At 36.1% G+C, this 25,857-nt stretch overlaps 3 protein-coding genes across 5 annotated transcripts; 2 read left to right on the top strand and 1 right to left on the bottom strand.

Annotated features, from left to right (window-relative positions):
• Nucleotides 1-2,310: 2,310 nt before the first annotated feature.
• LOC131936818 (protein FAM124B-like) lies at nucleotides 2,311-4,548 on the top strand. Its single transcript, XM_059293897.1, is given in 4 exon segments — nucleotides 2,311-2,602; nucleotides 2,604-3,378; nucleotides 3,380-3,711; nucleotides 3,905-4,548. Coding segments are annotated over 4 exon segments (1,992 nt in total). The 5' UTR covers nucleotides 2,311-2,318; the 3' UTR covers nucleotides 4,506-4,548.
• Nucleotides 4,549-12,493: 7,945 nt separating this feature from the next.
• LOC131936826 (uncharacterized) lies at nucleotides 12,494-17,288 on the bottom strand. The gene is made up of 5 exons (XM_059293906.1): nucleotides 17,185-17,288; nucleotides 14,954-15,206; nucleotides 14,167-14,529; nucleotides 13,232-13,326; nucleotides 12,494-12,863 (listed from the first exon to the last, which is right to left on the bottom strand). The coding sequence occupies exons 2-5, from the start codon at nucleotides 15,192-15,194 to the stop codon at nucleotides 12,720-12,722; spliced, it is 843 nt and encodes a 280-aa protein (XP_059149889.1). The 5' UTR covers nucleotides 15,195-15,206; nucleotides 17,185-17,288; the 3' UTR covers nucleotides 12,494-12,719.
• Nucleotides 17,044-22,042, top strand: LOC131936824 (protein TTE1956-like). 3 transcript variants are annotated; one of them, XM_059293904.1, is made up of 6 exons: nucleotides 17,044-17,134; nucleotides 18,570-19,139; nucleotides 19,958-20,082; nucleotides 20,287-20,417; nucleotides 20,774-20,896; nucleotides 21,873-22,042. In XM_059293904.1, exons 2-6 carry the CDS (start codon nucleotides 18,658-18,660, stop codon nucleotides 21,993-21,995), a joined length of 984 nt encoding a protein of 327 aa, XP_059149887.1. In that variant the 5' UTR covers nucleotides 17,044-17,134; nucleotides 18,570-18,657; the 3' UTR covers nucleotides 21,996-22,042. The 3 variants fall into 3 exon arrangements, with proteins under 3 accessions (XP_059149887.1, XP_059149888.1, XP_059149886.1); XM_059293905.1 differs by lacking the exon at nucleotides 17,044-17,134 and adding an exon at nucleotides 17,581-17,683; XM_059293903.1 differs by lacking the exon at nucleotides 17,044-17,134 and adding an exon at nucleotides 17,994-18,094.
• Nucleotides 22,043-25,857: the final 3,815 nt, after the last annotated feature.

Genomic DNA, 25,857 nt, shown 5'->3' with positions numbered 1-25,857 from the left:
TGTTTCCACCTAACTATATATAACATGAACAGTTCACTAAAAAAGAGCCACACAACATTCCAGCATTTAAGAGATAGTGTCTGGATTAACATTTCTAAATATTTTAAGATACCCTCACATTGCAATGCAAATGATGCGAGGCTAGGCCTCAGGGGCGACAACTCACATTTACATTTTGTGGAACATAGGCGGAGATTACGTGATTTTAATTGAGATTGTGTTCAAATTTAAACTTACTTTATGCTCGAGGTTAAAATAGCCATTCATTTTAAGGCTATGTTGATTGTGTAAAAATGTACTCTTAATTATTAAATAAACTTCTTACATAAATAAAACACTTTCGTTTTTAAGACACAATACATAGAAAAAAGTTATACTAGGTATTTTATTTCATTGTAAACAAGTTACAAATGCGGTCTATATTATATTGAGTTTGTTTTAAAAATACTCTAGTCTAGTCTAGACCAGTGAATCTTAGCATTTTTGAAGGTACTGAACCCCACCCGGTTTATATGCGCATTCACCGAACCCTTATTGATAGTCCCATCGTCCAAACTGAAAATCTGATCGTGAATCATATGAGACGGGTGTGTCTTGACGTTCGCCGAACCCTTGAGTGTGACTCACCGAGCCCTTGGGGTTCGATCGAACCCAGGTTAAGAACCACTGCTTTAGACTAACAATGAAATAAGACAGTGAAATTATTATTTACTAAATAGCTAGGAATGTATTGTTTCTACTGTATTGTACCAAGAGACAAGATAACATAATAATATGTAGAACAAGCAAGTCGAGTTTGGCAAAAGTTTTGTAACAAATTTTAGAACTCTGACAATTCGATATGTCCGACATATGTGTATAATTTAAATTGTGCATTATGATTGAAAGATAACGGCACCTTTAAACGTATCATGGTCATAATTCTCTATGTTTATGGTTAACTGCCTGTAATATACGGTGCTAGGTGGGAGCGTGTGGTCGAATGGTAGCGCACATTATTACCACCCTGGTATACGGTTCGAGTCTTCAATTGGTGAGTTGACAAATAATTGAGCACAGCCTGATTCGTATAGAACAGGGGTCGGCAATCTTTTGAGACGGAAGAGCCAAAAGTTACAATTTACAAAATTTCCCAGTTTTAAAGAGCAACACACATTTTTTTTATTTCAATATTATGATATTTTATTTGGATTATATATATATATATATATATATATATATATATATATATATATATATATATATATATATATATATATATATATATATATATATATAATAGAAAGCACATTGAAATAGGGAGTAAATAAATATTCTAATATAATAGCGAGTGTTTACTGTTTATATTTATTATTATATCATTCATCACCGAATGTTGTAGAACAATAGTTTTAATTTCGAAAATAAAATAATTATTAATATTGTGCATGGAGCTGAGGAGCCACATCTTGACATCAAAAGAGCCGCATGCGGCTCGCGAGCCGCAGGTTGCCGACCCCTGGTATAGAATAATAGTAGCTTTGCTTTTAATTATTATGCTATGGCAGCGAAAACTAATTAACTATTCTTCGTTTTCGTTCTTAATTTTAGTATTGGAAGAGATTCCTTCCAACACAATTAAGTATACGTTTCAACTAGTATTGCGCGATATAGATCGTTGACTCCGATTTCAGCCTGATTTTCTTTTCGATTAATTTCCATAGCCTTTGTCCATCCAAGAAAAAACAACAAGGCAGCAGTTGTTTGATTTTGGAGTTGTCTCTCCTAAATGGGCTGCTGTCCCCGGCTATCGAGCCACATCTGTCCCGGCAGTGGCGTAGGCAGGGGGGGGGGGGGTTAGGGGGGGGGGGTCATAACCCCCCCCCCCCTAGACCCCTCGGTATATAGAAAAAAGTATGAGGGGGGGTTGCAAATCGAAAGTTTGAGGGGGGGTGCAAATCGAAAGTTTGAGGGGGGGGGTGCAAATCGAAAGTTTGAGGGGGGGGGGTGCAAATCGAAAGTTTGAGGGGGGGGGGGGGTGCAAATCGAAAGTTTGAGGGGGGCGCTGCGAATCGAAAGTTTGTCCCCGGGTAAAAATTTGACCCCCCCCCCCCCCCCTTGAGACGAACCTGGCTACGTCACTGTGTCCCGGGGTTCGAACTCGGGACTTTTCGGTTCAGCAACGATAAACTTAACCGACTCGATCACTCTTAATTAATTTAATTAATAAATAGATTCCCCCAAACAGGGTACAAGTCTTAATTTTTTTTTAATTCACACCAATTTATTTTACAATTCTAATGATATTTTAACATTTTATTTCAGTGAGTCACCACACCATGAGAACTGAACTAGGAATCAACGGTCACAAAAGCGACCCCAAGTCGGGGTCCCTGGCCTTCAACCTTGACCCCTGTCGCATCACGCTCCACATCATCGCCGACCCTCACGAGGTCTGCCCTCTAGCGGACCTCTACCAGCCCATCATCAGCTACGTCGACCCCCACCTTCATCTCTTCCGGGTCACGGAAAGATCGGCCCCGAGATACAAACCTAATCTCACCTCCACCTCCACCACCCCCGCGCTGGCTGTTATGGGTTTTCTTACGCGGATCCGAACCCGAGACCCACGGTACGAGAAGCAGGGATGTTATCAGCGAGGCCAGGCAGTTGCTGAAGCGTCGACCTTGGAGGTTTCACCATGATGAGAAGATGCACGCTGGGAAAATTAACGCACTTCCGGACAACGCCCAGGAATACTACTACACATCCCCGGATCTACCACTCTGGGCGTTACGTCACGTCCATTATGGCCGTCAGCACATCCGGTATGTGCTGTACACGTACCGCGCATCATGGGCGGACCAGGTCAACTTTTATAAACTTGTGTTCGGGATCGAACCCGATTTGCTCCGAGACGACTTTTGTTTATTCACGGTGTACGCCAATGAAAATTACGACGTCCAGTTCGCGCTTAAAAAACAAACAAACGATCAGGATATCGTGACCTTGGACAGTGTGTACATTCAAATCAAGGTCAAGGACGTCGGCCGGCTGGTGCCGCTGTTACCCGGCGTCTGCCGGCCGGTGAGCGACGTCAAGTGGCAGACGAGCGACCACGACGGGAACGTCATCGTTCTCGACGTGGTCCGCGCGGCAGACGACAGATTCGGAGCAGACGACAGACCGGCGTCCAGGACCGCTCAGAAAAACCCTGGACTGACCATCCTCCAGGCAGACGATCTCCTCAACGCCGGTCAGATCTCGGAGGATTCCGATTTCCATTCTTTGACTTCGCCAACGGAAACCAGAAACATTCCGAGCTTTTCAAAATCTTCCTCCTCCACGACGCAGTTAATTCGCTGCAGCACGCCCATTTTCGAGAACGGCGTTTTTTCCTTCGCAGAACGGTGACCTCGACCTCCCCTCGCCGTCCCGGCGCATGTTCACCAAACCGGAAGACGACGAGGAGAGCTTGACCTTGACCAACACATCGGAGGAGAGCGGGATCCAGATGCAGCAGATGTCGGAGGATTCCTCCTTCGGGGAGGAGGACAGCCTCCGTTCCTGCCTCAACCGGAACGGCCGTCCGCGTCACGTGACTTTAAAAGTCCGCTTCAACGAAGACGTGGAGGCGTTCAGCGACGACGCCCTCAGCCTCAACTCCTCCGGCATCGAAAGCGACGCGGAGACCGAGACGAGATTCGCGTCATCGGTGACGTCAAGCGCGTGGTGACGTCATCACCAACGCAAACCCCCAGCGCGTCCTCGAACGGGCTCAAGAGAGACAATACCCAAACCGTAATCCAACCTGTTCAAATATGTTACCTGGATAACAAACCAGCGACGCCGGCGTTAAATCGCCCGCCTCCGGTTTACCCTAAGCCTAAACTCAACGGGGACGTTAAGCCCAACCCGCATAAAGCAACATCCCCTCAGGGATTTCAACATCTACAACATCCGAGCCTGCAGTAGTGTTCGGGAAAACCCGTTCAAAACACCCATCAACATTACCTCCACGTGATACAGCTAATCCTCCCCCCTACCAACACAACCATCGGATTATCTCTAATCCCAATATAAGCTCTAGAACTCAAAGCCCCAGCGGATTAACTAATCGTGTATCGAACGAAAATCGGCGAGGGCTTGAATCCTCGGACGCCCTCGCAAGAAACGCGAAACCTCACCTCAAAAACTCTTCACCACTCGACATTCGCCATCAGTGTGTTTCAACGGAGCAGGTTCGGAACTCCCCACCGCCACCCGCGCCCCCCGTCAGAGACAGCCAAACCAGACTTCGATCCGTCCCCCCGCCAACCTCACCCCACCAAAAACACAACCCGGGGAAAAACCAAACAGAAAAAACCGTGCACTTCGCGGATTCTAACCCTAAACTAAACATTTCCTCCTCAAAGGCCAACAGCAACAACGACTCCAATATAGATTTGACCTTGACATTCACCTTGAAATACGACACCTGCCCGACCTCGGGTCTGGGTCACGAACAAATCGGATTTTTCGTCTGACAAATCTCGTCTTGCCATTTGTATTGCCCGTTGGTCTGCTTTGTTGTTTTTTTTTTCTTTTTTGTCAATTTTTCTTTGGCTGACTTTGGGCGACCTTCGCTGAAATCTTTTGGCGTGGACTACCCTAGTCTAGAGCCTCGCGTTCGGAAATAGCCTCAGCCACTGCTGATTCACCAAAATTCAATGTCATAAGTTGGCATCAAAATGAAAAACTTGAAGACATTTTTTACCGATATCCTGTTTATCCTATTTATAAATTGACATAACAGTAATTTTTCTGATTGAATTTAAAAAACAAATTTAACACTGGCGTATCTGCAACTTTGGGTACCCGCGGCAAATTTTAAAATTTAGCGGCCGCTTATTACTGCACAAACTATTAACAGGTCAGACTCACCCCTCCCCCTTCCCTATACACATACAAACACCAAAGTATGTATTTGTTTATCGGAGAAAAAAATGGCGCCCCCCCCCATGCTAATTTATTGATTCTTAAGATCTATTATTGATTTGATTCAAAGGTTGACGTACATGCAGTGTTTCTTTCGGGGGGGGGGGGGGGGGAGGCCGGCCTTGAAACTTTCGGGGGACGGGGATAGGTGGACACTTGCTAGAAGTATATATTTTGCATATAAATTCTATTTCCTCAACACCCCCCTCCACCCCCCCCCCCCCCGAAAAAAGATAAAAATGATAATTTTAATTATCTTAATTACGGACCATATTCGGGCTATTTAAACGGGCTGACATTCAACCACCCCCCCTCCATTCACATACACCTAAGAATATATTTATTTAGTGAGAAAATAACAGGCGCCCACCCCCCAAGCTACGCCACGGATGCAAAGATCTATTGTTCTAATTCAAAGGCCGATGTACACAGAAGTTTGAATTATTTGTTTCGTTTAATTTTAAAGAATCAAACGTTTTACTCTCGTCCCATCTAGTCATTTATTTCTGTGTAGCTGGGTCTTGTTTTAAATGTTATTTATTGCAAACACCAACCAATGCTCTGCTGTCGTTAAATTAAGTGTTTTGCCGCATCTTACGCTAGCACAATTTCAAGAATAATACAGTGTAGGTGCAGCAGAGTTCGTCTGTAACTAAATACGAACCAATGCTCTGCTGTCGTTAAATAAAGTGTTTTGCCACATCTAACACTGGCACGATTTGAAGAATAGTGTAGATGAAGCAGAGTTCGCATTTTATTATGTTAAAAGTAGGCGTTGTAGAATGTTCAGCATACTGGAGCCAGGTACTCATTTACGCTGAGTGGAAAAACGTAATCCTACAAACTCCAGTTTCAAACATTCGATTCAAAGCTCATATTGTAAATTTAACTGCATAAATACCTTGAATTTAATCTCTGAATGTATTATCCATTGTATAACAATTTAATCACAATAATAGCAAAGTAAGCTCTCAAAATAAACACAACAAACGGTACTTCGGCCATAGGTCTTCGTCAGAATAAGTCCAAAAAAATGTTAAAGAGTTATTCTTTTCAAAGCTAAAGCGAGGCGAAATTCTGACGACGCCCTAATGTCGAAACACAAGTGGTTGTGTCTTTTTTTTTTTGAGAGTTTAAAAATTCGTCATTATTTTAAAATATTTTATGGAAAGGCTGGATATAGGTGCATGTTTGCATTTATTTTCACTGTAAAACTTATAAAATGTTAAAAAACACTTCACTTAAATGTCCTCATGATCTGTAATATCCCAGGGCAATCAAAACGTATACAAATTTGTATCTCGTATTACAAATGTAATAGCATTTTTTTTTGTTTCTATCATTTTGAATTCCATGTTTTTATTTGTATTTATTTCTGTAATAAAATATGCCAATAAACTATGTAATGACCTGTTTTCAAACCATTGCATTTCGACACTATTTTGGCTTTGTTTTATTTTTCAATATTTGTCTTCAGATTCAAACTCACAAAGCATAATATTACTTTAAAAAAGTATGAAATGTAATGGGGCTGGTGAGTTCTCTTGGTCACCCCTCCTACTTTTAAAGGAAAATAAAGCGGGAGTGACCTCATAAGCTTTCAGGGGCAAGCGGCAAAAAAAAAAAACCCAGCTTTTTCTGCTTTGAGAAAACATATAGATCTAGAAGTGAAAATTTCTTTGAATATACTTTATGAGAATTTGATATCAAATTATTAAGTTATGAAGGATTTAGAGAAATAAAACTAAACACCTCGTTACAAACAGTAATTTTCCTCTCTACATTTTGAATGTGGGACGGAGTGGTCTAGCGGTAGAGAGCTGTACTGCTAACCCGTTAGTCTCGAGTTCGAATCCGGGTTCAAAATATAGTCTCGAGTTCGAAATATAGTCTCGAGTTCGAATCCGGATTCAAATTAGTAGTCCACCCAACTCTGATGGGTGCCTAATAGGGAAAGTAAAAGCGACTGGGCATAGTGCCAGAGTTTCTTCCAGGCATCTCTTCGAAAAAAATTCCCCCCCCCCCCCCCCCCGAACGAAATGAAATTTATATAATTTATATAGAAAATATATATAGTGTCCGCCCACGCCCCCCCCCCCCCCCCCGAAAATTTCAAGTGCCCCCCCCCCCCCCCGGAGAAAAAAGTCTGGAAGAAACACTGCATAGTGCTGACCACACTATCTCTTCATGCCGATGTCACAGAAACAAGTGAACTCTACTTCACTTGCCCAATAGACCTTCAGGTTTGAAAAAAGGAACTTTACATCTAGAATAGATTCGCATGGAAAAAGAAAAACGCCCATATAAAAATTATCAAATTCTTGTTTTATGAGAAATTGGAAAAAGCGTGAAGTACTACTCCCGGTCACCGGAAATCAACCAAAATTTGAAAGAATAAAGAAAATAGGATCTTATGAAATTTCTTCCACCGAAAAGAAACAATACTCACGTTATCGTTGCTTTAGAACACTTCCGGATATCGTAGGTCACTAATTCGTTGTAAGTAATCCAAGTATATTTGCATCTTATATTTATATAAAAACTGAAACGGTATTTAATTTAGGTGTACCCATGGGGGAAAAAATTTACTACTTCACCTAAAATAGCGCTCAAGTTATCGGTTTTTAGGAAACTTGAAGTAGAGTAAGTACCACTTCCGGTTATCGGAATTCGCTCGAAAGTTCATAGAAAAATACAAATTTGATAAAATACATATATATGCAATTTCTTTAACTGATCACACAAAAACACAGAATATAAAAGAATATATATATATATATATATATATATATATATATATATATATATATATATATATATATATATATATATATATATATATATATATTCTTTAGATTTTTATAGCAATGAGGAAGCGTCAAGAATTTTGTTTTCACTTTTTAAGGAAGCCGCAGTTAGAAAAAAAAAGTGTGTAAACTAAGAAAGTAGAGGATCAAGGGTTACGTGAGAAGTAGTGGGACGTGCTGATTGGTTGGTTGTTTGATGTCATTAACCTCTCGCGCCTTTTGTTTGCCTTAACGCCCCTGCCCAACTAAACATAATGTATGCATACATCATTACGGTCACGTGACCGTGGAGCTTATCCGTGGCGGATTTACAAGGGCACGCGAGCAGTGTTAGCTTGAGCAGAGAGATGTGTGCATTTCGGTTTTCCGTTTTGGGCGGGGTGTAAGGGGGGGGGGGGGGGCTGTCGGTGACACCACAGCAGACTTGACATGATTAGGATTTGATGAATCCAGATGCTAATGAAAGCTTGAATTTTTTAAAAAAATAAAATAAAACGCTAATGAAGGTTTGAAGTAAAACAAAAGTCTGAAGTAAAAAAGAAAACACGCTAATGATAGTCTGAAGTAAAAAAGAAAACACGCAAATGAAAGTCTGAATTTAAAAAAAAAAACGCTAATGAAAAAGTCTGGAGTAAAAAAGACAACACGCTAATGAAAGTCTGAAGTAAAAAAGAAAACACGTTAATAAAATTAAAAGTCTGAAGTAAAAAAAGAAAACAATAAAGTCTGAAGTAAAACAATCTCGTTTCTCTATTGGCCTGGAACTCACAACGTGCAGTTGAGGCATGCTTTCTCTTTCTGTGACCCTCATCTCAAGAGGGAACATGTACTCAGCCGTGGGCTAGCAGCTAGAACAAAGTAGACTTGGAACTCAATACTTTGGGTTAGAAGTGTCACTCACTACAACTCAACCACATACCCTGTACACTAGGTCCTTACCATGTGTCACTTAAGACAGATTTGTGGGCCTACCTGTGTATCCATTACCACTCAGTCACATACCAGTATATCATCTTTTCCTATCTATGCCATGGACACATGGGGCCGCATATGGGTATATTATTATAATTGAAACTATAAAAACAAATATTCTATGTCTGTGAATTGTGGCAAGCCTTGTTGTATTTTAACCCAGTTCTAATGTAGCAATTTCATTCAAACTTTCCAGATAAAATCATCTCCAATGACAATGCAAGAATAAAATTTTTAAAATATAATTTGAGATTTGTTTAGTCATTAAAATTTCCAAATTCAATTTAAAAAATTGGAGATAAGATTGAATACTAGAAATATTAGTCAGTTCTACGCCTGCTGTGATCTCTTTGGTCACGGTTGGATTTCTCGTCTGGGTAGACCATGGACTAAACTAAGAAGTGTCAGGTAATTATCTTTTACATATCCTAGCTCCTGATTGGGTTTTAGATCAAACGTTTTTAGTCATGTGTGCTTTATTCATTAAAAATAAATGACTATCAATTAGAAAATAGAACAAATATAAAATACCTTTTATTAAAATATTAATTTTAAACACACTAAAATAAGAAAAAACTTGCTTTCTTTAATAAAAGGATTTGGTCACTTATATCTCACACATATTTCAGTGACCAACACTTTTATTCAAGTAATCAAGTTTTGTTTTATTTTTAACACGTTTTTCTTAACTCAGCTTCGCGTTTGTGGATTTGTTTGTTTGTTGTTAAAATTGACATCGAAAATTAGCCCACTTCTGATTGCTCAATAGATCTGAAATTTGGCATGTAGGCTACTTTCGCCTAACAATTTCAGATGCAATCATAAAAACTAGCAATTAGAGACCGTAATTAGCTTAATTTAATTACGCCCCAAGGACCATAAAATTGAGGACATGATTTCTAAAGATACCGACAAGACTGGAGGCCTATTGGCACATTTACTTCGGCCCCAATCGATGTGAGCGCGCTGGCCGTGATCGTATAGTGGTTAGTACTTCGCGTTGTGGCCGCGACAACCCAGGTTCGAATCCTGGTCGCTCAAGATTTTTAGTCCGTGTATTTATAAACACTTAGTCAAGTCATTGGATAAAGTAGAAAATAAACTATATAAAAAACTTTTTTTAAAAACCACGTTTTTCATGTGTAGCAACGGACTAAAAAGGAGAAAATAAAATACTTAAAAAAAACTTTTTAAAAAACCACGTTTTTCTTGTGGACTAAAAAGTAGAAAATAAATTTTCATACATTTGATGACAAAAAACGTGGGTCGGGCAGATGGGTCGGGAAATTTGATGGTGAACGTACCCACGTTTTTTGTCATCAAATGTATGAAAATTTATTTTCTACTTTTTAGTCCACAAGAAAAACGTGGTTTTTTAAAAAGTTTTTTTTAAGTATTTTTTCTTAATTTCAATGATCTTAAAAGCTAAATATTATTTTACTTTAGTTTTATTTTTGCTACATATTAATGCTGACCACACTATCTCTTCATATGCCAGGTCACAGAAATAAGTGAACTCAACTTCACTTGCCCCATAGACCGTCAGGTTTAAAAGGGAAACTTACTTACATATTAATAGAAACCATGAGATATATAAAGACCATACATTTTTTTAAAAAAAGTCTATAGTATGGTTGATTTTTTTTATTGGGCCGACAATAAATTATTCCAACTGTACAAAAATTAAACATGCCAAATGTAAACTTAGAGCATAATATAGAACCATATATATAGAAAATGACATTTGATTTTTTAAAATTGCAAGAAGGAACTAAACAAACCAATTTAAATTCACTAGACATTTATTTTACAATTAGTATGCCCAGTGATGGGAGAGGACACTACTAGAAACAGCAGGGGAGGGAACACAGGGGGGAGACAATATGGCAGTCATGTGACATCTCAGGTCAGGTGACTGAACAATGAACAACATGTAACCTACATGACATCTGGTGTCATTTCACTGGAGCCATCCAACTGGGTGGTACAAACTATTGTACCTGCAGTAGTAACTATTGTACCTGCAGTACAAACTATTGTACCTGCAGTACAAACTATTGTACCAGTAGTACAAACTATTGTACCAGTAGTACAAAGTACTTCCATTACAATTGTACCAGCAGTAACAATTAACTTATAGAAGTAAAACTATTGTACCAGCAATACAAACTGTTGTACTAGTACTACAAAGTACTTCTAGTACAAACTATTGTACCTGCAGAACACACCATTGTACTTTAAGTACAAATAATTGTACCAGAAGTAGAAACCATAGTACCAGCAGTACACTGTACTTACAGTATTAACTATTGTACCAGCAGCATACCTCATTCCATTACACAACATGAACAATGAATAAAGGATAGTAAAATGTTCACATTTCTATGACATGAATAAAAAAAATATTAAATCCAAAATTCTAAAACTCCTGAAGATGTCTCTCTTGGTCCTAAAACTGACTAAACCACAACAAGAATATCATGTGGTGGGGGAACTCATGGCCTGACACACTGGAAGGGATCCAGTGCAATATCTGACCAGAGATCTCAAACATCTAAGTACACATTCAATTCTTCCTTCACTAACATGGTCTCTGTAAGTACACATTCAATCCTTCATTCCCAAACATTTTATCTATAAGTACACATTCAATCTTTCCCAAACATTGTATCTCTAAGTACACATTCAATCCTTCATGTGGAACACAAAAACAATGATGGAATGGACACGTGTTGATAGACGTGTGTTGATATACATAAGTTGATGTAAACACACGTTGATAGACATTACAAGAACACAACCATGTGAAGACAGTTGCATTTGGTAAAAATTTCTATTGAGCTGTCAAGATGGGTTGGGACCTTTTAGATTACATGCGTACACAAGCAGGCAATGTACACATTCACACAATCAGGCAATGTACACGTGCACAAAATCAAGTAATGGACATGTGGACACAACCAGGCAATCATTATGTCGTGTACACAACTAGGACATGTACATGTTCACACGACCAGGTAGTGGACATGCATACACAATCAGGAAATGTCCATGTGCACAAAATCAAGAAGTGGACATGTGTACACAACCAGGAAATGGACATTATATTTTTAACACCAAGCTCATTCAATCAACCACCCCCATGACCTCCGACCTTAGCCTCACTGGTACCATAGACAACCCACAAGACTGGTGCCTTAAGACTGTCAAGTATTAAAAGTAAAGCTCTGGGACCACTGTACAACTAGAAAGTCCATGTACTACCATCTACAATTATCCTACATCAAGTTTTTAAAATATCAAGATTTAGACACAAAAAAGGTAACACCGAGGTCTATGGTGTTGGGCTAGAGAAGAAAAATACATCTTTTGATGATACGGGTTCTGCCTTAAGCTTCAGACTCAAAACAGAAATCCCAGTCTAACACTGTATATTTAACTTCTCAGTCTTGCGTACCAACTCAGTATACAGCCCTGCCTACCAACTCAGTATACAGCCCTGCCTACCAGCTTTACACCTGTGTCCATTAACTTCCCAAGTTTGCCTAACCAACTCTCTGCCTTGCCTACCAACTTTACAACCCTATCTCCCAGCACACAAACATACATGTAAACTAACCAAAACTGTTTTGATAAACAGTAAACAATAATTATTATCAATCAACTAATGATTTGCTTTTACAAACCAAGTATAAGTATTGTCTTTAAAAATTTTAAAAGAAAGTGAAAAATATATACTTCAGTTCTGTATGCTATATCGTAACCTTTAAAGTATGATAATGCTGGTATAATTTCTATACTAAAGCTAATCCTAAACTTAAACCCTAAATCCAACCCCAAGACGTGGTATACTGAGGCTGACAGTACCAGATAGACGACACACTGGATCCATCACTGATGTCAGTAAAACACTGACAAGTATGTCTCATCACAAGTACCAGAGAATGTCAGCTAAAATGTCCAGTCCTAACAGTACAAAAAAACTCAGCGCATTTTCATGTTTCTCCGTTTGTGGTTCTTCTGGCGCAATTTCTCCTTCCTGGCCTCAGACTTCCCCCCGCCAATGGATGTGAACTCTACGTTGATCTTTCTACCTCCTAGAGTGGTCTGGTGTAGCCGCAGTGCTATCTGTACACAATACAATACAAAATTTGTACACATGGCAAGATGAATAGCACAACAGAGATCATTCAGCACCACAATACAAGAAAGGTTAAATAAATAATCTAATCAAGGGACCTGATCACTTTTATTTTATTTCGGATGAAAAAAAAAAAAAAAAAAAGTAGGATAATTAAAATTTAAGGAGCTGATTTACAGTGCAAATTAATTAGGTTATATCAAGATTTAAAATTACATATATTTGGTATTTCCATTTTCAATTGCAGAAAAAAATTTCTTATCACAAACTAGAGTATTTTGAAGTTACTTTAGTTACTGATTAAGTAATTAGCATTAATAAAGTCAATGCACTTTGGTAATAAAAAGATCCATACCCCATGACTTATTCTGCCATCAAATTCCATGTAAGCAAATCCTCGTCCCTTATCTGTAGCTTTGTCCCGTGGAATGCGAATTGATTTTATCCCACCTAAATGGAAAAACAAGTCATTTTTAACAGGTACAGGCAAAGGGAAGCAATGTTTCAGAAAAAACAAAAAAATAATTGTTATGTCCCTTAGTTCTAGTTTAAAATAAAGTAAAATAATTCATTCTAATAAATAAGAAAGAAGACAAGGCTTAAAATTTACACAGAAATTAACACAGAAAGGTACAAGAAGCTAAGTTTTAGGGAGAGGGTCATGAGGTGACACTGCACGCTTGCAACTAGGATGGGAAAATAAAACCCCAACTTTCAATTTGTGGTGGCACATTGGCCTCAGAGTAACCTGCTTGACCTGAGCTCCCATTTTAGCTACCTTGGCCAACGATTCTAATTTGCGATCCAATGGGCAGGAAAACAATTTTGGTAACAAACCATGGGCAGAATGGTGCAGACTTCCTCACCATTTAAGAACAATTACAAAAGTGTGGTCAAAGTAGAAAATAAATACAATCCTACAAATGCCTTATGCCTATCCCCAGCTATTATTTCTGAATTTTTTTTTACGTATTACATTTTGATCGGTTTCTAACCGTACTTCAGATACCACTTCATTATACAAAAATACAATATCGAATAATATCTCACACTAGACATTTCTGTAACTACTAGCCTTGGCATAGAGAATTGTCTTTTTATTTCATCAAACTGAATACCACAAAATGGATATAATAACAGCTCATTGCTTGCTATTACTTACAGAGCCATGGCCAAGGTTCATTTATTCATATTTTGTTATGTATTTATCCATGAAAAGTTTATTTAGACCAGGGGTTCCTAATCTATAGGTCCTGACATCCCTTGCAACTCGCAACTTAACAAACTCACCAGTTTTCCTGAAGTGCTCCTCCAACTGCTCACGTGTTACATCATACGGCAGATTGCCAATAAAAAGAACATATTTATCCTTAGAGTCTTTCGATGCTGCCGATTTGGAGGTGTCCACATCACCATTAATCAAATTTAAAGAAAATTTATACAAGTCCAGAGCCTCGTTGCCCTCATCAGTTTTCTGTTTTTTTATATCCTGTTCCGCACCTGCATTGGCTTTTCTCTTTGAGGCTTCAGTCTGTTTTCTTTTTTTCTTAGTCGATGTATTGGTGTAGAGGTTCTGCATGATTTTACTGTGGAAACCACGGTAATCTGGTTCATATTTCAAACTGTCTGGTTTGGCAATGGTGTCCCTGTTGCCTGGATGGAAGAGAATAAATTCATTTAAAATAAAAACTAAATTTTAATTGGCATAACATTCATTTGACAATAATAAATTCAACTCAAGTTTCACTTTCCTAGAAGCACTTTAATAGTTTTATTTACCTAGACGTGTTAGATTAACATATCAAACTGCCATTCCTAATTATAGCTAACCAAAGCACCCAAAAAACTGTAAAATGCTTAATGTATATTTGAATTCTAGTGGTTAATTATAGATTTATTTTACTTTTTTTTTTAAACTGATATCCATGAAAATTGCAATAGCTTCTTTAGCCATAGAATAACCGTAGCCCAATACCTAGACATTTCTCTCTCAGAATATAAAAATGAATATTAAAAAATTAATTTTATCATAGCTATACAGATCAATCAAGCAAATGAAATGTGAAAGCTGGCTTACGGAGTTTGGGTCGGGTTTGTTCAGGTCCATCCTCAGTGGTGGCAGCTACAGCATCCGCTGGCTTCTCATCCACCTTTTTGTTCTTCTTCTCCCACCAGTCTTTCCGTCTGTCTTTGCGGCTGATGCCATCCACATTCTTTGTTAATGCCACCCCGTTGACAGAATCTTTATGAGCCGTTGTTCCATTCAGGGATGGATCAGACAGCTCCTGGTTTTTTATATGATTGACTGGGTCTGTCATGTCATCTGTTGACTGATTTCAATTTTATTTATAAGTATATTGTACATCCATTATGACTACAATGTTAAAAAAAAAACACTAAATTTAAGGCTCAAATAATTCAGCTAATAAAACATTGACTCATTTTATGATAGATGACAATCTAGAAAAATAGAAACAATAATCAGGTTGCCACCCAATAAAATGTATTGTAAGTAAATAGGCCTAAAGCTTGTTACTTTCTCGTATACGAAGTATAAAGAAAGTATTAAAATGTATTAAGTATGTCTGTGTGTGTTTATGTATGTGTGACTGTAAACATGATAACTTAAACACGGTTACACCTAGGTTGATGAAATTTCATATAGGCCTATTAGTATTATATCAAATTTGTAGTTCTGTATCAACTTTTCAGCTATTTCTGGTAACCGGAAGTGGAACTTATTCTACTTTCAAAAGCCTATAACTTGAGTACTGTTTCAGACAGATGAATGAAATTTCACATATAAGTAAAAGATCTACTTTCCTGCCTTCTATCAAATTTTGAGTAATTTACGCTATTTCAGATTTCTCAAAAAAGGCATGTGAATTTATTAAGTACTAATAATATTCCGCACTATTATACACATTTATTTTGCATTCACTTGGTGCGCAATTCTTTTTTTCTACAAGATTCTATTCTATTTTAAAAAGTATAAGTAATTAAAAATCATGTCTGTATTCCAAGTTGCAACCCCCGTAGTGTTATATTATATAAGAATATTCAAGAAAGTTTAGGGGAGATCACTCCCGGCTTATTTTTTGTTATGATTTCTTGTGTTTATTGAGACTTTTTTACAGATAAGGAATCAATATTAAAATATGTATCATTGTAAAATATGTAAATGTAATTAATAATAGGTCTATCAAAAACAATGTTTTTTATTTTATTTAGTACAAAAATATATTTGAATAAAGATCATTGACAATGACCTTGAACAACAGCACATTATAACAATAATTTGAATTTTTTTAGCCATAAAAACTATGTAAGTACTTCTCAGTCATATGTTAATATTGTTCAAATTCTATTGCTTAGCTGTGACTGGACCCCTTTTGACTGAAAGCTATTCAGTATTGTTGAGTTTAATAAGATATCTTCCACACAAAAAATCGTATTTTTTAAAAAAATATTCTAGTATAGATCGGATGAGATCCATTTATTTACAGGCCTAGTCCTTCGCATTAAAATAAAGAGATTCAACTTGATCAGCAATATTCAGTTAGCGTGTTAAGACTGCCGCTATAGAAGTAGCTTGAATAGGTTAATTGCATAATTGGTCTTGGTAAAAAAATCTACCAGGCTCAGAAAACCTCTACCTACCAAGGTTTGTCTAAAAGATTTTTGAAAAATAGCATTGGCTAATGTAATAATGTAGGAATGTAGTAAGGCATATACATCTAAATTGAGGTGTGTAACAAACATTGTGTAGTTCAAGGCTGAGTGTTAGAATGGCTTTACGTATAAGTAAAACTAAGTTACTAAACTTAACCAACCATGCTAGTCAAATTTGTCCAAGAAAGAGAAGTCAATGTTAAAAAATGTTGGAGAAGATAAATTTTAGAAAGATAAAATGAAATAGATCTAGAATCTAGATCAAGACTAGACTAATTGAAATTGTGAACTTTCACTCTGTTCACTACACTTTTTTTTTTAAATTCTAACAATTAGGCCTAGGCCTACAAAATTTGGCCTACTACTAGATTTATAATTAATAATTATTGATATATCATCTAGATCTATTCTAGTTCTAGGGCCCAATTGCCAATTTATATTTGTGAAAATTATTTGTGATTTGGCTTAGCACTATGAAAAAAAACCAAAGTGAAAGTCCCGAAGGCCCCAGCAAGAAGACATCACACATTGTTTCCAAAAAACAAATATTTCAAGCAGGCATTCTATTTATAACTAATTTATTTCGGTAGGTTATAGAAAGGTACAAAAACTAAAATTAATTTTGTTCAATCGTACTTATGATGAAAAGAAGTAATGTTCATCAAATATACTCTAGAATAGATAGATCTAGATCTCTTTGTTTAGTACTGACATGCCAATTGTCACGAACACACTTAGAGTGACCAGATCAAAATATTTATAACTTGCCAAACTTACGTATTAAATTAAAACTAGATCTAGGAATGATGTAAAGAAAAAGAAGTTAACTTAATTATTATCGTTTAAATCTTAACGAATAGTAGCAGCTCTTTGTATTCTAAATATAATTTTAATCGATGTTATTTTATGGTATTTAACATACTTTAGAAAACGTTTTTAAATATTTTGTAAAATCGTTTTTTTTAAATTTAACCTAGATCTATATAATCACATTATTTATATTACTATGCCATGATATTGCAAAAAGTGTAAGTAGTGTTTCCTTCAGGCATCTTTCCGTGCCGCTGGTTAAAGCATTTTCTATATAAATTATTAACTTAAAAAAATGTCGTTCAGGAGGAGTGGTGGTGCTTAAGTAAGTATAAAATAGTGTCAAATGTAGACATACAACCCAGACACCCGCATAACGATATAGATCTAGATCTAACTATGTTCACTTCTAAACCTACTCCCTAAGATTCATGATTAGATCTACATAAAAATAAAGTATTTGATTAATTTGGCGCTATGCATTTCTTCTTTAAAAAAAAATTCGATTACTTTGTTTTATTAGCCTATGTTCTTACAGTATTAAATTAAGTTACTGAATCTATACGGTTGCCAATTTGGTAGCCTTCACAACCATTAGCGAGCACTGTTGCCGGTTTTATTTTTAACTGCACAGCTGTGAAGTTAATAAATTAAATTAGGCCAAGATTCAAGGCCTAATAATAAAGATTATTTTGGAGCCTCAAAGCAGCGTGCAAATTATAGAAATCTAAGAAATGTTAGATTTATTTTTTTAGACTTATTTAGATGTATAGTCTATATAATATAGATCTATATTCTCATTGTATTTTTTTTTAAATACAGAGTTCTAAAATCTAAATCTAGAGATCATCTAGATTCTGGTTCAAGAAGGCCAACTTAAAACATGAATTTATATTTGGACTTTATACTTTGCGTTAATCGTTATTAAGTCCAAAATTAAATTATATTTTAAAAAAAAATTTAAATTTTTTTTCTAGGTCTATTATTATTATTTGCTTAGCCCAAACATAATTAAAGTTGATTAGGCCTAATCTTTAATAATGTTAAAATATTTTGACAAGAATGTTTCTACAGTTTCTAGATTCCAATAATTTAAGAATAATTAAAAATAATTATTAATTAGGCCTAGATCTAATAATTATCTTATCAATAACCATTAATAAATAATAGAAGTTGATTTTGAAATCTTAATTTTTTTTCCTGAATTTCAGATTCACTGGAAGGAAATCATACTGTAAAAAAAGAAATACAAAGAAAAGGAACTGTCAAAAACTGAAATCAGGGATTTAAAAAAAATACATGAAAATCCTCCTTTTAAAAATGTTTTATAAACATACAGTTATTCTTACATTATGGAGTGTACTAACTATCGCACAAACCAAAATAATTGCTAACTTTGTAATGCCCCATGGAGGTATTGCCCTTGCTCCAACACACTTTAATTCTACAAATTCAACAGCGATAGCGATGGCTTGGAAAATCCATGATGCATGCAAACAAGTAGGCGAAGAAATAGCAAGACTTGAGCCTGACACAGTATTCTTGAGCACACCACATGGTATATCAGACCTGAAAAACTTTGTTCTGTATTTAAATCCTACAGCAGATGGTTTTGCCGACACAGACAACTGCAACTGCCCACCTTGTTGCTATTCAGCATCTGTTAGTGTTGATGTTGCTTTATCGCAAGAAATTATGAACGTCTTAGGTTATCAGAGAAATGTGTCTGGACTTAGCGCTTTTGGTCCCCCTGGACAAAGTGACTCACCATTTCCCCTTAGGTAGTGAAAATATATTTACCTTTTCTTCAGCCATAAAACAGTTTGATTTTTTGAGAGAAAATTAGTGCAATTTTATGAAATTAGGTTTTTCTTTTATCCACATCTTGATCAGGGAAACAAAATAAAAGATCGGATATGCTCATGGCTGCTGAAAGGAAGAGTTCGAACACCCAGGCAGTTGAGACTCGATAGCTGGGGACAGCAACTCTTTTGAGAATGGCAACTCCAAAATCAAACAACTTCTGTACTTGGTTGGACAAAGGCTATGGAAGCAAATCCAAAAAGAAAAGCAGGCTGAAATTGAAGTCAACAGCATATATGGTGCATAACAAGTTGACACGTAATACTTAACTATGTTGGAGAGAATCTCTTCCAACACTAGAAGAAGAAGAGGTTGAATTTGCAGAAAATTAACACAATTCTTTTGAATGGCCCCATCATCAGTAGCTTACAACACTGTACTAATTAGCCCTAGACTCACCAACTGGACAGTACAAAGCTGTACTAATTAGGCCAGGACTCACCAAATGGTCAGTGCAACACTCTACTAATTAGGCTTTAGGCTATAGATTAGACTCACCAAATGAAGAATAGGCCACAACACTCTATTTATTATGGCTAAATATCCCGGTCACCCCTGCCCTTATCACCTCACTAATATAATGAACTAACTATATTACCTACTGGGCTATAAAGACTCAAATTAAAATACCTTTCCTTACAAAGAACCAAAATATAAAGTTATTGTATGCCTATGATATCACCAAAGTCTTACTTTCTGTTCTTATATCATTTTTATAATTATTCTTACACCACAGATGGGGTGAAGTGATTCCCTTGCACTTTATCCCTGGACTCAACGCCACCAAAGTTGTTATTGTCTCACAGCCGAGCAGACGCTACACACAAGTGACTGATATGATTCCAGAACTACTTCAACTAGGTACTGTATCAGCAATTACTCAATTTTTTTCAAAACAAACTCAATTAAACTCAAAGATATTTCTGCACTTTCTTATTTATGTTACAAGGCAATGAAAAGGTATTTTGGTTTTTGGTTCTAAAATAATGCATTGTCTCTTAAAGTAAGACATAAAACATAATAATAATGTAATTATCTTTTAACTTTTTAGACACATTTTTTCAGGATCATCGCTCTACTCAATTTTGGAAACATCCTCAAAAAGAATAGTTGTTGTTATTAGCGCTGATTTGGCCCATACACACGATGCTAGTGGACCTTACGGGTACTCTAATGCATCTGAACCATTTGATGAGGCATGATAATAATTTTAACTTAAATTAATTGTATGATAATGATATTTGTTCATAATTTGTTCATAATTTTATTTTATTTCAGTAGCATTAAAAAGTAAAAATATAGGTCTATTTACTCCAGTAAAAGTTTAAGATTTCTCATACTTTCACATGATTATAATTTGTAGCGATGAATGTTTCTTTTTTAAACTACAGACATATCATATTTTAAACAATTAACAATGAGATAATTGAAATGAGTAGCTTTACCATTATTTTTATATGAATTTTCTTGTTCTGAATGTTTCTACAACATACTTGCTATTGTGTAATTCTATTTATGGTCAGTGCTAAAAATATAATTGATCTTCTGCCAGGCTTGTGGTAGCTGGGCCTCATCCTTGGAGTCCTCAGACTTGTTGGTTAAAGCTGCGTCTTATGTTGATAAAGCTATGTCTTGTGGCTTCACTGGACTGGTCATGTTGCAGGGGTTAATGGAGGTAAAAGCTTGTCTTATGTTGATAAAGCTATGTCTTGTGGCTTCACTGGACTGGTCATGTTGCAGGGGTTAATGGAGGTAAAAGCTTGTCTTATGTTGATAAAGCTATGTCTTGTGGCTTCACTGGACTGGTCATGTTGCAGGGGTTAATGGAGGTAAAAGCTTGTCTTATGTTGATAAAGCTATGTCTTGTGGCTTCACTGGACTGGTCATGTTGCAGGGGTTAATGGAGGTAAATTTGTGTGTATTCCACAATGGTGTTTAAGGGGATTGTGTGACCAGTAGAAAGGCCCATCTGCCTTTACTTTTTCCTGAATAACTCAGGTACTCAGAAGAGCTGAGTAAATTTACACACATCCTTCACAGTTCAAATACCAGACAATTTTTCACTGATATATAACTTTTTGCTTTTCTACACTTTCCTTTATTTATAAGAAACTGTACATGGGTAAAGTTCCCTTTTTGAACCTGATGGTACATGGAGCAAGTGAAGTAGAGTTTTCCTGTTTCTATGACCTCAGCATATGAAGAGATAGTGTGGCCAGCACTATGCCAAGCCGCCCCTTGACTTTCCCTAACGTGTGTTAGGTACCCATTAGAGCTGGGTGGACTCAGGTATGCTCTACTGACCTGAACCCGGATTTGAACTCTAGACTTTCAGGTTAGTAGTCTAGCACTGTACCACTAAACCACACTGCCCCATGTGTAAGTATATTTACATTTGTGGCTAGCGTGTAACTAAGTAATTATGGTTATATTTGGACTTGAATTTTACATGTATCTAATTATGCATCTGAGCAATTTGATGATAATTATTTTAACATAATTAATTGTTTGATAATGGTTATATTTTAGTCTTGACTTTACATGTATCTTATTGTGGCTATGTGTCTTAGAATCTCTGTCATCATATTTTCAAAAGATTAGCTCCATGTCCAAACTTTAGATACTTTAACCAACATGTTTGTTTTAAACAGGCTGGAAATATAAAAAGTTGGAACCCAAAGTTGCGGGTCAATTATCACCCTTCCTACTATGGTATGATGGTGGCGTCATTTGACAGAGAATATGAAAAGGCTTCTGTGAAACAAAACAAGTAGTTCTATGTTCATTTTATTGTTGAACTTTAATTTTTATTTAATTAATTTTTTTTTGTTAATTAAATGAAATATTTTTGTGATTATGTTTTTTTCTTTTTTCATTTTTCATAAAGAGTTTTTTTTTTAAGTTAAGAATGTTCTAAGTTTTATTTTCAAAAACCTAAAATTCTAAAGGGCAGGTAAAGTTAGGTCTGTTCAAGATGCTTTTATTTCTAATGTAAAGTAAAGTAAAGTTTCCCTTTCAAACCTAACGGTCTATGGGGCAAGTGAAGTAGAGTTCACTTGTTTCTGTGACTTCTGCATATGAAGAGATAGTGTGGTCAGCACTATGCCCAGCCGCCTTTACTTTCCCTAACGTGAGTTAGGTACCCATCAGAGTTGGGTGGACTCAGGGGCGGTCTACTGACTTGAACCCGGATTCGAACTCGAGACTTATGGGTTAGTATTCCAGCTCTCTACCACTATACCACTCCATCCCATATTTCTAATGGACATGAATGAATAATTAGGCTGGAGCAGTTGTCATAAGTCAGGTACTAACCAGAACTGAGTGAACTCAAACATCTTGCTGCCCCCAGAATAAAAAAAGACTCAAGCTATCAAGTGCTCAGCCACTCCTACCAATGTTCCCTCAAATATGCAGCATAATCATTTCTTAAAATACAAAAATTCTTGTAGAAGGCCTTTCTACACCCACAAAATATAAGATCTGCACACACTTTTTCACCTTATCTTGAGTGAAGTACTTGTACTCCATATTCAGTGATTAATGCTGTGTTTAAAAGTTTATTGAGCCTTTCGTATTTTAGATAACTAAATTTTGAATGTTTTAAATAAATGTAATAAAGTACCAACACATTTTTTTTTATCATAACACTGAAATTAATTTGCAACCTAATTTATTTCAGGAAAACAAATAGAGATATTAAAGATGATTTGTGATTACTGTAAACATTCATTTTTATGGTTCACAATTTTAATTTAAATATATTTTGTTTAATTGAGTGGTTGTTTTTAAAATGTTATGCAAAAATGGGAATTCAAATTTTGGTCAGTAAATTTGTATGGGTTAACTAGTTGGGAGTGGCTAAAAAACAAGGAAAGGAAAAAATAATTCCTTCCTAAAATGATGTGGATTAGCTGTAGAAGTTTTACTAGAACTAATGCAAAATTACACTTCTCTGGCTAAGCATTCTTTTCATAGGACATGGCAGGAACATATAGAGTTTTTTGTCTGATATGTTTAGCATCAAAGAAATCAAAGAGAAAAGTCTAAAAACACTAGGCATGTAGAAATTGGAAAGACATTGATATTTTTTGGAAAGAAATGGAAATAAGAAAAAAGAACAGAAAAGCATGGACAGATGTATATGGTTTGTTATTCTGAGAAGATGAGAAAGGCAAAGAAAAAAAGGTAGAAATGAATAGGATCTTCCAAAGGAGATGGTATGTCAGATCCCAGTGATAAACTTGAAGATGATTTTATCAAACTGTGTGTATAGTACAGTAAAGTGAACTCCTTATTGTTCACATTCTCCAAGTCTTGTGAGAAACCAACAATTTGATACCCAGCTCTATTTTTTTTTTAATTAACAATGTTGTGTTTGTTGGCCAAGTTTCAAATTTATTTTTTTCAATTAAAAAAAAAATTAAAAACAAAAAAATGTGTAGATAACAAACTGTGAGGCGTTACTACAATGACCACTGAGAGAACAATGCTTATGGTCACATGGTTTATTACATATAGAAAATAACATTCAAAGAAATTATTTGGTTTTACACAGTTGCGTTCACATTATTAATTCTTAATTGAAATACCAATACGTTTTACTCAATAAAAAATAACAACATTAGCATTTTTATTTCATTATAGTTTATACAAATTACTTGGACTATATGTAATTATCAAAATACAAAACAATGTACAAAGACTCAGTGGTGGAGGCAAGATTTTGTTAAGAAAAAATAATGTTCTGATACACACATATATGTTTATACATCCATATTAATTTATTTATTTACCGTATATATGCTTATCCACACATCACAAATAGTAGTGTTTATACAATTATATAGTACAGCCTACCTGTGGATTATTTTGCTTTAAAAAAAAAAAATTCAAATAATGCTATTCGTGTAGTAAATTTTAAATTTTTGGTTGATTTTATAAAATTTATATTACATTATTTTTTTACATAGATTGACATTTGTTTGATGATTGTTTAAGCATTAAATATTTAATCATAATAGAACACAAGAGGAAAAAGTAAAAAAAAAAATGCACCCTGTTTTTTAAAACGATTTACCAAGGGAGGCAATCCGTACTCTACTAATTACGAATATAAATCATGAGTAGTCTTTCTTGGTCTTACATTTTTAAAATTCTGTGCTTTTTAGGAGACCCCGTAGCTTGTAAGGTAACCTTAAAATGATGTTAAGAATTCAAAATATTGTGCATCATGCTTTAAGTTTTGTTAGTTAAATCCCCCCACCCCCGTAGTAAGCTTATCATATCTGGCAGTAATGTATAAGAAATTTGACCAACAATTAGACCATTGTTAATGCAAAAATAAAGAATCAAAATTACAATAAGTATCACATGAAGTTAATGACATTTAGGTAAACAAAATGCAATAAATAGCGAAAAAATAATATTCTGACATGATATATTATGACCTCTTTAACCAAGGTGAAAGCTATCAACCAGAAATTATCCATCTATTATAGTGAAACAAATATATGGGATCTGTGGTCATAGTTTTTTACCAGTCGTCACCAATCCGATGGACATTTTGATCAATCATACTAAGTAGGTAGCAACACTTCTCCACCTTACTCGGTTTTAGGTAGTTAGTTCAAATTGGATCCACGACATTCAGACCGATTGTGCTTCATGTACAACTGATCAAGTTATTTTTTTTTTTAAAGTATGCTCATTTGTCTCTTCGGGAATCTAACCTACTGTTTGTTGGCCCAGTTTTGCTAGTTTGTACAAGGTGTGTTAAATTCATCCTCAGTTAGACCCCTGGTCGATACTTGTATGCTTAATACACCCTTGGTTTGTACACACCCTTGTGTATAAACCCCTGATCGGTATATGTATTGTTAATACACCCTTCCGATTGATACATCTATGGTTGATACACCCCTGGTGACGCCCGCCTTGTTGATTCATCCAACCGGGGAATACACCTATGGTTGATACACCTATTGTGGATACACCTATGGCTGATACACCCCCTCCGCTTGATACACCCCTGACAACAACAAACGTATTATGATCCAGATACATAATATGGTCCTTATAAGCCACTTGATTTACCGTCGATGTCAGGTATATATTTAGGTTCACATAGGTTAAGGTTCAAAGTTCACAGACCAACATAACTATATAAACATTGTTCATTATATAGAACTCGCTTGATGTCAGTTTATTAGGTATAGGTTAAGGTTCACAAAGGTTAAGGTTCAAAGACCAACACCGCTATGTAAACATGGTCCTTATAAGCCGTAGGTTAAAATTCACATAGGTTAAGGTTCAAAGTTCACAAGCCAACACCACTATGTAAACATGGTCCTTCTAAGCCGTAGATTAACGTTCACATAGGTTAAGGTTCAAAGTTCACAAACCAACACCACTATGTAAACATGGTCCTTATCAGCCGTAGGTTAACGTTCACATAGGTTAAGGTTCAAAGTTCACAAACCAACACCACTATGTAAACATGGTCCTTATCAGCCGTAGGTTAACGTTCACATAGGTTAAGGTTCAAAGTTCACAGACCAACACCGCTATGTAAACATGGTCCTTATCAGCCGTAGGTTAAGGTTCACATAGGTTAAGGTTCAAAGTTCACAGACC

Source organism: Physella acuta, unplaced genomic scaffold (assembly GCF_028476545.2).
Source record: "Physella acuta isolate Inbredline_101_S28 unplaced genomic scaffold, ASM2847654v3 ptg000188l, whole genome shotgun sequence".
Classification (NCBI taxonomy): Eukaryota; Metazoa; Mollusca; class Gastropoda; family Physidae; genus Physella; species Physella acuta.
Note: the sequence above shows the minus strand (reverse complement) of the source record. Positions and strands in the feature narration are given on the sequence as shown.

Coding starts and splice junctions, on each gene's coding strand:
- LOC131936826 (XM_059293906.1), bottom strand. CDS start 15,194: ATGACAGACCCAGTCAATCATATAAAAAACCAGGAGCTGTCTGATCCA. Junction 13,327..14,166: donor GGAGCACTTCAGGAAAACTG/GTGAGTTTGTTA, acceptor TTTTCCATTTAG/GTGGGATAAAATCAATTCGC. Junction 12,864..13,231: donor ATGGCAGAATAAGTCATGGG/GTATGGATCTTT, acceptor TATTGTGTACAG/ATAGCACTGCGGCTACACCA.
- LOC131936824 (XM_059293904.1), top strand. CDS start 18,658: ATGAAAATCCTCCTTTTAAAAATGTTTTATAAACATACAGTTATTCTT. Junction 20,083..20,286: donor TCCAGAACTACTTCAACTAG/GTACTGTATCAG, acceptor ACATTTTTTCAG/GATCATCGCTCTACTCAATT. Junction 20,897..21,872: donor TGTTGCAGGGGTTAATGGAG/GTAAAAGCTTGT, acceptor TGTTTTAAACAG/GCTGGAAATATAAAAAGTTG.